We start from the raw sequence: 12,422 nt of genomic DNA on the forward strand, positions 1-12,422 counted from the left end.
ATAGCGCCTTATAATGCGGTGCGCCTTATGTATGGAAAAAGTTTAAGAATATATCATTCATTGAAGGTGCGCCTTATAGTGCAGAAAATACGGTACTTCTAACTTTTTTCTGTTGTCTAAAATCAGCAAATTTATGTGCAGGATTTGGACTTTTGGGGATTATTATTATTATTATTTTTTGGTAATGCAGTCTTAGACAATTTCCAAATAAGTTAAGTACACTGCATAATTTTACATAATATTTGGTCATATAGGGATGTTTTTTCTATTTTTTTAATTCCTTTAAAAAAATCTCATTGTGTTTATTTTTTCCTAGCTGTTACTTTTTCTTTTTGTTCTCTATTTCCCTTTTTTCCTTTGTTTCTTTCTTTTCTTTTTTTCTGGCTTTTTTTCAGAATTTTTCCTTCTTTTCTCTCTTCCTTTTGTTTCTTTTTTTCTCAGCTTTTCACTACTTTTTCCATTTTGGTAGCGCACAAGAAAATTTAGTCAGCTCACAAAAATCAGGGCTCCAATTTGCTAATTAAGAAGCGAATTAAGTTGCAGTGCATGAAGGTAAAAATACAAGGATTCCCCTGACGTTGTGTTCCAAATGCGGTATTTTGAAGTCAAGGTCAAAGTAGATCGAGGTTGAGTAAAGTCAGTAGAGTTTTTCGAGAACCGGCTTCTTCGGCTCGGCTCACTAAAAGGAACCGGCTCTTTCGGTTCCCAAACGGCTCTTCAGGTTGTTTTTGCTTCTTTAATCCCTACGAGACCAAATATTATGTAAAATTGTGCACAAAATGACTTAAAGGAAGGGGGGATAGAACAAAAAAGAAAAAAATACCAAAATGAAAAAGTAGTGAAAAGCTGAGAAAAAAGGAACAAAAGGAAGAGAAAAAAGAAGGAAAAAATCAGAAAAAAAGACAGAAAAAAAGAAAAGAAAGAAACAAAGGAAAAAAAGTAAATAGAGAGCAAAAACAAAAAAGTAACAGCTCGGAAAAAATAAACACAATGAGATTTTTTAGAAGGAATTAAAAAAATAGAAAAAAAACAGGGACAAAGAAGAAAAAGTTTGTGTTGCATTCAAATAATTTCTAATTATATCAAGTCAATTTTGTTGCCAACATTGTACTTCCACTAAAAAATGTGATTAAATACAGTTCTGTATCGTGCAACCGACTCATCAATAAGCCCCCAAAAATGTTAATATTATGCGACAAAATATATCAGGAAAAAAAAGAAATGGAAATCTTGTGAAAGAATTGTAAAAACAAATGACGTTTGTGAGCCTGCAACCTTTGCAACCGTACATGAGTCAATTCATTCAAAAGTGAAAAATAATTTTGCATTGCCGGAAACTCAGCAAAATGTAACTTGATGTCAAGTTTTGGACATGTTTGATAATGACTTAGTTGCCACACTTGGGATTGCTGTCGCTCACTGTTGTTTCAAGCGTTGCTCACTGACTTTGTGTGAATGCTCAGACCCATGGAAAATTACTGGGAACATTGGTGTCAAGACACCCCCATTAAATACTTGGCTCTTTGGCAAACCCTAGTGGCTCCACTTTTTTAACAAAATGGCATTGAATAGATTCTGATTCAATGCCAAAATGCGCCCAAGACTTTTTGGGAAACCCTGTATATTATGTGCCATGGAGTGTGCGGGAAGATTGGTCGAGGGTCGGACGGATTCAGGAAGAAACGCCGAGATGCCTGTCAGAAAACTCCGCCGTTTGGATTTGCTTCTCTGAGGAGGATTAAGTAGAAGTTAATCTGTGAGTTGTAATGGATTAACTTCCGATACTTTGTTGCGGCGATGTTGACTGACTTGGGTGGTTTTGTTTGGTTCCTGCCATGATCTAGTACCTCACGGCGTGTCTGGGAATGCTTTTGTGACGGAGGTCTTTCTATGAAGATTCCGGCAGGGGCTTCCTCCGCCGGAGACCTCTCCTCAAAGAAAAGGAGGTTGCGGGAGCGAACTGCAACATACACAGATACACAACCTACAGTTCCCGGTGTTAAGAATAATGCTAAGAAACAAAGAAAATAAACTGTTGGAATTATATACATATATTTATCCTACAGTTGACATTAATATGTTATAAGTCTGGGGTGTCAAACTCATTTTAACTCGGGGGCCACACAATAGAACAAACATTCTGTCGGGGGCCGGACTAGTCGATTAAAGAGAAAGAAAAAGAGAGATAAAGAAATAAGAGAAAGAGGGAAGGAAAAGGAGAGAGGGCAGGACAAAGAAAGAAAAAGAGAGAGGGAGAGAGCGTGAGAAACAAAAGATAAAAAGTCGTGAGAGAGGGGGGAAAGAAAGGGAGAGGAAGAAAGAAATCCAAAGAGAAATAGAAAGGCAGAAGGAGAGAAAAGAGAAAAGAAAGTACGAAGGATATGAAGAGAAAAAGAGAAAAGAAAGAAAAGGAAAAAAGGAAGTTAGAGCAAAAGAGGTTAAGAGACATAGAGAGAGAAAGAGACAAAGAGCAACAAAGGAAGAGAAAAAGAGAGACACAGAGAGTGAAAGAGACAGAGTGGGAGAAAAGGGGTGGAAAAGAGAGAGATAGAGAGAGAGAGAGAGAGAGAGAGAGAGAGAGAGAAAGAGAGCGAGAGAGAGAGAGAGAGAGAGAGAGAGAGAGAGAGAGAGAGAGAGAGAGAGAGAGAGAGAGAGAGAGAGAGAGAGAAAGAAAGAAATACAAGTACAGTGTTTTTGTGAGAGGCACCTAGCTTTGGTAAAAGCAAGTTGAAATATTTCAACCTGCAGCTTGTTTTTCTCTTGTGCTTCTCTGCTGAGTGTTGTCTCGCGGGCCGGATTCAATCCCTTAGTGGGCCTAATCTGGCCCGCGGGCCGCCTGTTTGACACCTGTGTTATAAGTGTTCTCAGCCCTTTGTGTAGGTTTTTTTGTTCAGTCTGTCTCACATTCCAGTGGGTGCACCCTGACCTGTGCATGACATAACTCAAGTTGTTTTTAAGAAGAAAGGAGGACAGAGGTCAACTGTCATCATCGGGTGGAAAGCATGCCGTGCGAAAGAAGATTAATTAACTCCGCAGAGCAACAGTGCGAACCTTAAGAAGGGAGGGATCGGAGATTTCTTCAGAGTGAGGAGATTTGTAACAGCCCGGTCTCCGCCGCTCTCATTATAATGATTAATAAACTAACCAATTCTCAATGACCGATTCTCTATGTCTTCTTTTATTTCAGAGCGTTTTATTAAAATGTTGGGGACTTCAACCTAACAGAAACAAAAGAAAAAAATTAAATACCGTAAATTCCGGACTATAAGCCGCTACTTTTTTCCCTATCTTTCAACCCTGCGGCTTATTCAGTGATGCGGCCAGTTTATGTCATTTTTCTAGCGGCGCTCGAGTGTTGCTACCATTAACTGCCCTTTCAAAGCTATATTATTATTATTAAAGCTTTGAAAACTCTCTCGGTGTACCGTCTTTCTTTGTAAATATGTGTAACAATGTATAATATGTATTTGCAACTGTATATTTTTGTATTGTATTTATTTGTATTTATTTTAGACACTTATTCTGACATGTTTTGCACGCGTGAACGAAAAAGGAGGGGCGTAACAAACGGGGGGTGACGGGAAGTGGGGTAAAGGTGAGGAACAGACGGACCTGTTTGTGGACACGGCGGACAATAGTGGATATATATTTGTCCCACCCTTAACTTTGGAAATATACACTTTTTTCCTTGGATTACTTTCAACGGGACCCGGACTCTGCAGGTCTGCATCAAACCTTAAGTACCGGTATCATTTTCCGTTCATTTTGCCGGCTGTGATTTTTGGACTTCAATGAAGGACATTTAGTTTTAATCGCGGGACTAGAAGTCGGGTTTGGGTTAATTTTGTGTTTGTGTTACATTTTTTTTTAAAGTGGGCGCATGCGGCTTATATACAGGTGCGGCTTGTGTATGTACGAAATCGGTTTACCTCTTAAAATGTGGTGGGTGCGGCTTATAATCAGGTGCGCTCTATAGTCCGAAATTTACGGTAGAGAACAAAAAGAAAAAAGTAACGGCTAGGAAAAAATAGAAAAAAAAAAAAAAAGAAAAAAAACAGGGAAAAAGAAGAAAAAGTTTGTGTTGCATTCAAATAAGAACTCATGTTTTTTTTTATAATCAATGAATTGGTCGAGGGCAGCATGGCGGCGCAGTGGTTAGAGCATGTGCGGCACAGTTCTGAGGTCCTAGGTTCAAATCCAGCTACCAACCTTCCTGTGTGGAGTTTGCATGTTCTCCCCGTGCTTGCGTGGGTTTCCTCCCACATTCCAAAAACATGCATGTCAGGTTCATTGGCCGGTCCAAATTGTCCCTAGGTGTGACTGAGCGAGCGAGTTGTCTGTCCCCGTGTGCCCTGCGATTGGCTGGCAACCAGTTCAGGGTGTCCCCTGCCCACTGCCCGATGATTGCTGCTCCAGCACCCCCGCGACCCTACTGAGGATAAGCGGTGCAGCTAATGAGATGGGAGACGAGATGAAACACCAGTGCCCTCTCCTTTGGCACCAACTGCGACGGACTCTGATTGGCTCCTTTCCCTATTCAAACCCACTCCTATCTGTCCCCTGTTGTCAGTCCGTCTGCGAACCTCAGTGTATACTAGGCAAGCCTTTTTCGACCCTGACTCCCACCTGTCCCGTTAAGCTCCCGTCTGAATATTTGGCAAAGTGTGCAACTTCCTTTATTTTTGTAGTATTTCCATACTAGAATCTTTGTAGTAGTCTGGAATGTTTTAGTAGGATTACTCTAGTTCAGGGGTGTCAAACTCATTTGAACTCGGGGGGCCACACGATAGAACAAACATTCTCTCGGGGGCCGGACGAGTAGATTCAAGAGAAAGAAAAAGAGAGATAAAGAAATAAGAGAAAGAGGGAGGGAAAAGGAGAGAGGGCGGGACAAAGAAAGAGAGGGAAAGAGCGTGAGAAACAAAAGATAAAAAGTCGTGAGAGAGGGGGAAAAGAAAGGGAGAGGAAGAAAGAAATCCAAAGAGAAATAGAAAGACACAAGGAGAGAAAAGAAAGCGCGAAGGGTATGAAGTGAGAAAGAGAAAATGAAAAAAAGGAAGTTAGAGCAAAAGAGGTTAAAAGAGACACAGGGAGAAAGAGACAAAGAGCAGCAAAGGAAGAGAAAAAGAGAGACACAGAGAGTGAAAGAGAAAGAGACAGAGACAGAGTGGGAGAGAAAGGGTGGAAAAGAAAGAGAGAGAAAAAGAGAAAAGAGAGAAAAGGAAAAAAGGAAGTTAGAGCAAATGAAGTTAAAAAGACACAGAGAGAGAAAGAGACAAAGAACAACAAAGGAAGAGGAAAAATAGAGACACAGAGAGTGAAAGAGAGGGAGACAGAGAGTGGGAGAAAAGGGGTGGAAAAGAAAGAGCGAGAGAGAGAGAGATAGTGGGAGAAAATGTGTGGAAAAGAAAGAGAGAGAAAGAGAAAAGAGAGAAAAGGAAAAAATGAAGTTAGAGCAAATGAAGTTAAAAAGACACAGAGAGAGAGAAAGATGCAAAGAGCAACAAAGGAAGAGAAAAAGAGAGACACAGAAAGTGAAAGAGACCGAGACAGAGTGGGAGAAAAGGGGTGGAAAAGAGAAAAAAGAAAGAAAGAAAGAAATAAAAAAGAAAGAAAGAAAGAAGGAAAGAAATAAAGAAAGACAGAAAGAAAGACAGAAAAAAAGAAAGAAGGAAAGAAAGAAAGACAGAAAGAAAGAAAGAAAGAAAGAAAGAAGGAAAGAAAGAAAGAAAGACAGAAAGAAAGAAGGAAAGAAAGAAAGACAGAAACAAAGAAAGACAGAAAGACAGAAACAAAAAAAGAAAGAAGGAAAGAAAGAAAGACAGAAAGAAAGAATGAAAGAAAGAAAGACAGAAACAAAAAAGAAAGAAATTAAGAAAGAAAGAAAGAGAAAGAAAGAGAAAGAAAGAGAAAGAAAGAGAAAGAAAGAAAGAAAGAAAGAGGGAGAGAGAGAAAAGAGAGAGAGATATATCGATGGAACGTTTGAGAGAGAGAGAGAGAGAGAGAGAGAGAGAGAGAGAGAGAGAGAGAGAAAAGAGAGAGAGAGAGCAATAAATACAAGTACAGCGTCTTTGTTGGAGGCACCCGGCTTCGGCAACATCAAGTGGACATATTTCAACCTGCAGCTTGTTTTTCTCTTGCGCTTCTCTGAGTGTTGTCTGGCGGGCCAGATTCAATCCCTTAACGGGCCAGATCCGGCCCGCGGGCCGCCTGTTTGCCTCAGTGGGTTAAACCTACCTTCACTGGTAATGTAGAGCTCCTCTGACTGGGAAGAAGGAAGAGTAGAAGTATGGAAGGAGGAAGTCGAGAGCGTAGAGGGGCAAGGAGAAAAGGAGCTCCAAACCAGCACGAAACACAGCGCCACCACCTGGACAGAGACAGTCAAACTTTGTCCCTTTCTGTCCATTTCCAAGTGGAGAAGACCACCTACCATCAGGCACGTCCCCGTTTGAGTGGAGGCCATTTTACAAGCGCGCTGGACAACTTTCCCGGAAACAAGCGATTGGAGTTTCTGGAGCTGTTGGAGAAGCGTTCTGCGGAAACCATGACACCCAAAAATATTTCCGTTATCACACATTTGCTTACCGTAAATTCCGGACTATAAGCCGCTACTTTTTTCCCACACCCTGCGGCTTATTCAGTGGTGCGGCCAATTGATGTCATTTTTCTAACGGCCACCAGGGGCGCTCCAGTACAAAAGGTAAGATTTAGACCGGTGGAATATATGCGCCGAGGAAGACTGTAACTTCTTGGCTTGCGCATACAGTGGAACCTCGGTTCTCGACCATAATCGGTTCCAGAACCCTGTTCGGAAACCGATTTGTTCCATCACCGAAATCATTTTTCCCATTGAAAATAATGTAAATCGTTTTAATCCGTTCCAACACCCTGAATGCTTACCATGAACGTAAACATGAAGCTAACCCAGGCTAATCGTACGTTCGCGTTAGCGTAATCTTCCGTACGAAAGATGACGCTAACGCGAACGTGTAAAAATAAAAAAATCAGGTCCTTTACAAGTCATTTAGCACTCGGGTCTCCACAAGTGGTGAGCGGTTCATTGGAAAGGGGGCTCCGTTCCAACACCCTCAATGTTGGGCTCCGTTCCAATACCTTGAATGTTTAATGTAAACCTAAAGCTAACCCAGGCTAATTGTACGTTCGCGTCATCGTAATCTTATGAATAGGATTTCTTACCTTTGTGGTGGTCAGCAGAAGGCGCTCGCACACCTCTTTCATATTTTGCTAATATTTCTTTCTTAAATGCAATAGTTGTACGCACTACTCTTCTTTTTTCACCTTTAGCAACTTTGCCGCTTGCACTGACTTTCTTCGGAGGCATAATAAGGGACTAAAACACCCGTACGCTGCACAGCATCGTACCCTAGCGTACGCACTCACGCATTACCGGTGTTCGAACTCCGATTTTTTGACTGAACAGCGAAGCAAGAATTTCTCGAAATTTTCGTTCGGATACCGATTTGTTTGAACTGAGAGGCGTTCGAAAACCCAGGTTCCACTGTAAATGGTTTTCTGTGCTTTGCTATGCAGTGAGCAATGTGATAACTTGCTTCAGTGGTGGTATTTGAATGTTGAATGTTTAACGTAAACATAAAGCTAACCCAGGCTAATCGTACGTTCGCGTTATCGTAATCTTCCGTACGAAAGATTACGCTAACGGGAACATGTAAAAATAAAAAAAGGGCTAAAACACTTCGTACACCTGTATTAAGAGCGAAAGCAAAACGAAGCACGTTATATTATTAATTATTAAAGCTTTGAAAACTCTCTCGGTGAACCGTCTTTCTTTGTAAATATGTGTAACCATGTATATGTATTTGCAACTGTATATTTTTGTCATGTATTTATGTCAGACACTTATTCTGATATGTTTTGCACAGGCGAATAAAAAAAAAGGGGCGAAAAAAACGCTGGCTGATGGGAAGTGGGGACCGGTAAAGGTGAGTGTTTGTGGACGCGGCGGACAATAGTGGATATATATTTTCCCCAGCCTTACCTTTGGAAATATACACTTTTTTCCTTGGATTACTTTCAACGGGACCCGGACTCTGCAGGTCTGCATCAAACCTTAGGTACCGGTATCATTTTCTGTTCATTTTGATTTTGTGATTTTTGGACTGTGTACTTTTATGAAGGACATTGTTCAAACCTCACATTGTTTATTTGCTGTTAATAGCGTCAATAATATTGTTCAAACCAAAAAAATTCAGTTTCAATCGCGGGACTTAGAGTCGGGTTTGGGTTCATTTTGTGTTTGTGTTACATTTTTTTTAATGATATATTTTGTCGCATAATATTAACATTTTTGGGGTCTTATTTTGTCGGTTGTAAGATACAGAACGGTACTTAATCACATTTTTGAGTGGAAGTACAATGTTGGCTACAAGATTCACTTGATATAATTGGAAATGATTTGAATGCAACACATACTTTTTCTTCTTTTTTCCGTGTTTTTTTCTACTTTTTAAAAAAAATTCCTTTAAAAAAAATCTCTTTTCCGAGCTGTTACTTTTTTCTTGTTGTTCTCTATTTACTTTTTTCCTACATTTCTTTCTTTTCTGGCTTTTTTCTAAATTTTTCCTTCTTTTTTTCTCTTCCTTTTGTTTTTTTTCCTCAGCTTTTCACTACTTTTCATTTTGGTATTTTTTTTCTTTTTTGTTCTATTCCCCCCTTCATTTAAGTCATTTTGTGCATCATTTTACATCATATTTGGTCGTGTAGGGATGAAAGAAGCAAAAACAACCTGAAGAGCCGTTTAGGACCCGAAAGAGTCGGTTCCTTTTAGTGAGCCGAGCCAAAGAAGCCGGTTCTCGACAAACTACTAACTTTACTCAACTTCGTTCTACATCAACTCGACTTCAAAATACCGCATTTAGGACACAACGTCAGGGGAACCCGTGTATTTGTACCTTCATGCACTGTAACTTTGACTTAAATCGCTTCTTAATGAGTAATTTTGAGCCCTGATTTTTGTGCGCTGGCTAGATTTTCTTGTGCGCGAAAAAGCTCTGGGCAGTGTGTAATTGCGCATACACGCAGCTTAGAGGGAACACTGCTATTGATTCCTGTGTCTGTTCTGGTCTGTGACATGTCTTAAGATTGGCCAAAATGAAATGCACGGTTGCAAAGTTTTTTGTGCTGTAAACCGGTCGTCCCCAAATAGTCACTATTGGAAACTCTTCAGACCCGAAAACAGACATGCGTAAATGCAACCCATGATCCATTTGTTATGTGCGGTTATCACACGCAATTGTGAACAATCAGTGAGGGAATTCTGTAACAGTAAGTCACACGTTTACAACTCTTTCACAATGTCTTGTCGCGATTGCCAGAAGTCATTTTATGCATCATTTGACATAATATTTGGTCACGTTGGGATGAAAGAAGCAAAAACAACCCCGAAGAGCCGTTTATGACTTGAAAGAGCCGGTTCCTTTTAGTGAGCCGAGCCGAAGAAGCCGGTTCTCTACTAACTTTACTCAACTTCGTTCGACTTCGACTCGACTTCAAAATACCGCATTTAGGACACAACATCAAGGGAACCTATGTATTAAAGCGAGATAAATTGGTGAGTTATGCTATTTCAATATATATCCATGTTGTATATTCGGACTGGTGTAAAATATTAGCTCTGTAGGAACAAAGCAAGTCATATAAAAAATAGGAGTATGGCTCTAGATTTCAGATGAGTCTATCTCACAGGTGTCAAGCAGGCGGCCCGGGGGCCAGATCGGGACATTAAGGGATTGAATCCGGCCCGCGAGACAACACTCAGAGAAGCGCAAGAGAAAGACAAGCAACAGGTTGGAATATGTCAACTTGATGTTGCCAAAGCCAGGTGCCTCGGACAAAGACACTGTACTTGTATTTATTTCTCTCTCTCTCTCTCTCTCTCTCTCTCTCTCTCTCTCTCTATTTATTTTTAGCTTCCATTCTTTCTCTCTCTCTCTCTCTCTCTCTTTATCTCTTTTTATCTTCAATTCTTTCTCTCTCTCTCTCTCTTACTCTCTCTCTTTATTTCTTTTTATCTTCCATTCTTTTTCTTTCTCTCTATTTATTTTTAGCTTCCATTCTTTCTCTCTCTCTCGCTCTTTATTTCTTTTTATCTTCCATTCTTTTTCTCTCTCTCTCTTTATTTATTTTTAGCTTCCATTCTTTCTCTCTCTCTCTCTCTCTCTCTCTCTCTCTCTCTCTCTCTCTCTCTCTCTTTATCTCTTTTTATCTTCAATTCTTTCTCTCTCTCTCTCTTACTCTCTCTCTTTATTTCTTTTTATCTTCCATTCTTTTTCTCTCTCTCTATTTATTTTTAGCTTCCATTCTTTCCCTCTCTCTCTTTATTTCTTTTTATCTTCCATTCTTTCTCTCTCTCTCTCTCTCTTTATCTCTTTTTATCTTCAATTCTTTCTCTCTCTCTCTCTTACTCTCTCTCTTTATTTCTTTTTATCTTCCATTCTTTTTCTCTCTCTCTATTTATTTTTAGCTTCCATTCTTTCTCTCTCTCTCTTTATTTCTTTTTATCTTCCATTCTTTCTCTCTCTCTCTCTCTCTCTCTTTATTTATTTTTATCTTCCATTCTTTCTCTCTCTGTCTCTCTCTCTCTTTATTTATTTTTATCTTCCATTCTCTCTCTCTCTCTCTCTCTCTCTCTTTATTTATTTTTATCTTCCATTCTTTCTCTCTCTCTCTCTCTCTCTCTTTATCTCTTTTTATCTTAAATTCTTTCTCTCTCTCTCTCTTACTCTCTCTCTTTATTTCTTTTTATCTTCCATTCTTTTTCTCTCTCTCTCTTTATTTATTTTTAGCTTCCATTCTCTCTCTCTCTCTCTCTCTCTCTCTTTATCTCTTTTTATCTTCAATTCTTTCTCTCTCTCTCTTACTCTCCCTCTTTATTTCTTTTTATCTTCCATTCTTTTTCTCTCTCTCTCTCTCTCTTTATTTCTTTTTATCTTCCATTCTCTCTCCCTCTCTCTCTCTCTTTTTATTTCCACCCCCTTTCTCCCACTCTGTCTGTCTCTTTCACACTCAGTGTCTCTCTGTTTCTCTTCCTTTGTTGCTTTTTGTCTCTTTCTCTCTCTGAGTCATTTAACCTCTTTTGCTCTAACTTCCTTTTTTCCTTTTCTCTCTTTTCTCTTTCTCTCTTCATACCCTTTGCGCTTTCTTTTCACTCCTTCTGTCTTTCTATTTCTTTTTGAATTTCTTTCTTCCTGACCCTTTCTTTTCCCCCCCTCTCACGACTTTTTATCTTTTGTTTCTCACACTCTCTCCCTCTGTCACTTTCTTTTCCACCCCCTACCTCCCACTCTGTCTCTGTCTCTTTCACTCTCAGTGTCTCTCTTTTTCTCTTCCTTTGTTGCTCTTTGTCTCTTTCTCTTTCTGTGTCTTTTAACCTCTTTTGCCCTAACTTCCTTTTTTACCTTTTCTCTCTTTTCTCTTTCTCTCTTTATACCCCTTCGCGCTTTCTTTTCTTTTTTTTCTCCTTCTGTCTTTCTATTTCTCTTTGAATTTCTTTCTTCCTCTCCCTTTCTTTTCCCCCTCTCTCACCACTTTTTATCTTTTGTTTCTCACGGTCTCTCCCTCTCTCTCTTTTTCTTTCTTTGTCCCGCCCTCTCTCCTTTTCCCTCCCTCTTTCTCTTATTTCTTTATCTCTTTTTCTTTCTCTTTAATCTACTCGTCCGGCCCCCGACAGAATGTTTTTTCTATCGTGTGGCCCCCGACTTCAAATGAGTTTGACACCGCTGGTCTATCATTGTCAGCTAGTATGAGTCAGATATAAAGCTCTCCAAATCCTTAATCCTAGATCTTGGAATAATAAAAACTAAATGAATGTGTTCTTTAAAAAAACATGTCTTCCAAAACCAACCATGTTGATCAAATGCCAAAACACAGTGAGTGGTTTTATGGGAGCTGGAGAGCAGGGGTTCTCACGGTATGCATTGCAATGGCAGAGTCTGAACACTAGGGGGAGACAGAGAGCTTAACATCTCCTCTGCATATATGAGCGCTGTTGACTCCTATACTCTCCACACAGGGTTGGTTAGGGTTACTTCAACTGGATTACTTTCGATTACTTTTGGATTACTCCAATACCAAATATGCTAATAAACAGGGTTGGGTAGGGTTACTTTAACTTGATTACTTTCGATTACTTTTGGATTACTCCAATACCAAATATGCTAATAAACAGGGTTGGTTAGGGTAACTTTAACTGGATTACTTTCGATTACTTTTGGATTACTCCAATACCAAATATGCTAATAAACAGGGTTGGGTAGGGTTACTTTCACTTGATTACTTTCGATTACTTTTGGATTACTCCAATACCAAATATGCTAATAAACAGGGTTGGGTAGGGTTACTTCAACTTGATTACTTTCGATTACTTTTGGATTACTCCAATACCA

General features: G+C 39.6%; 1 protein-coding gene across 2 annotated transcripts in view; it reads right to left on the reverse strand.

Annotated features, from left to right (window-relative positions):
* Positions 1-1,593: 1,593 nt before the first annotated feature.
* The window catches only part of creb3l1 (cAMP responsive element binding protein 3-like 1), a 126,965-nt gene continuing 116,136 nt past the window's right edge, over positions 1,594-12,422 (reverse strand). For both annotated transcript variants that reach the window (XM_088329737.1, XM_088329736.1), the window contains exons 10-13: positions 6,431-6,533; positions 6,238-6,367; positions 1,810-1,960; positions 1,594-1,728 (exon numbers count right to left, since the gene is read on the reverse strand). In XM_088329737.1, coding sequence (XP_088185863.1) covers positions 1,698-1,728; positions 1,810-1,960; positions 6,238-6,367; positions 6,431-6,533 — 415 coding nt within the window. In that variant the 3' untranslated portion in view covers positions 1,594-1,697. The remainder of the gene's footprint in view (positions 1,729-1,809; positions 1,961-6,237; positions 6,368-6,430; positions 6,534-12,422) is intronic.

Source organism: Urocampus carinirostris, chromosome 3 (assembly GCF_059441175.1).
Source record: "Urocampus carinirostris isolate Australia breed hairy pipefish chromosome 3, RoL_Ucar_1.0, whole genome shotgun sequence".
Taxonomy (NCBI): Eukaryota; Metazoa; Chordata; class Actinopteri; order Syngnathiformes; family Syngnathidae; genus Urocampus; species Urocampus carinirostris.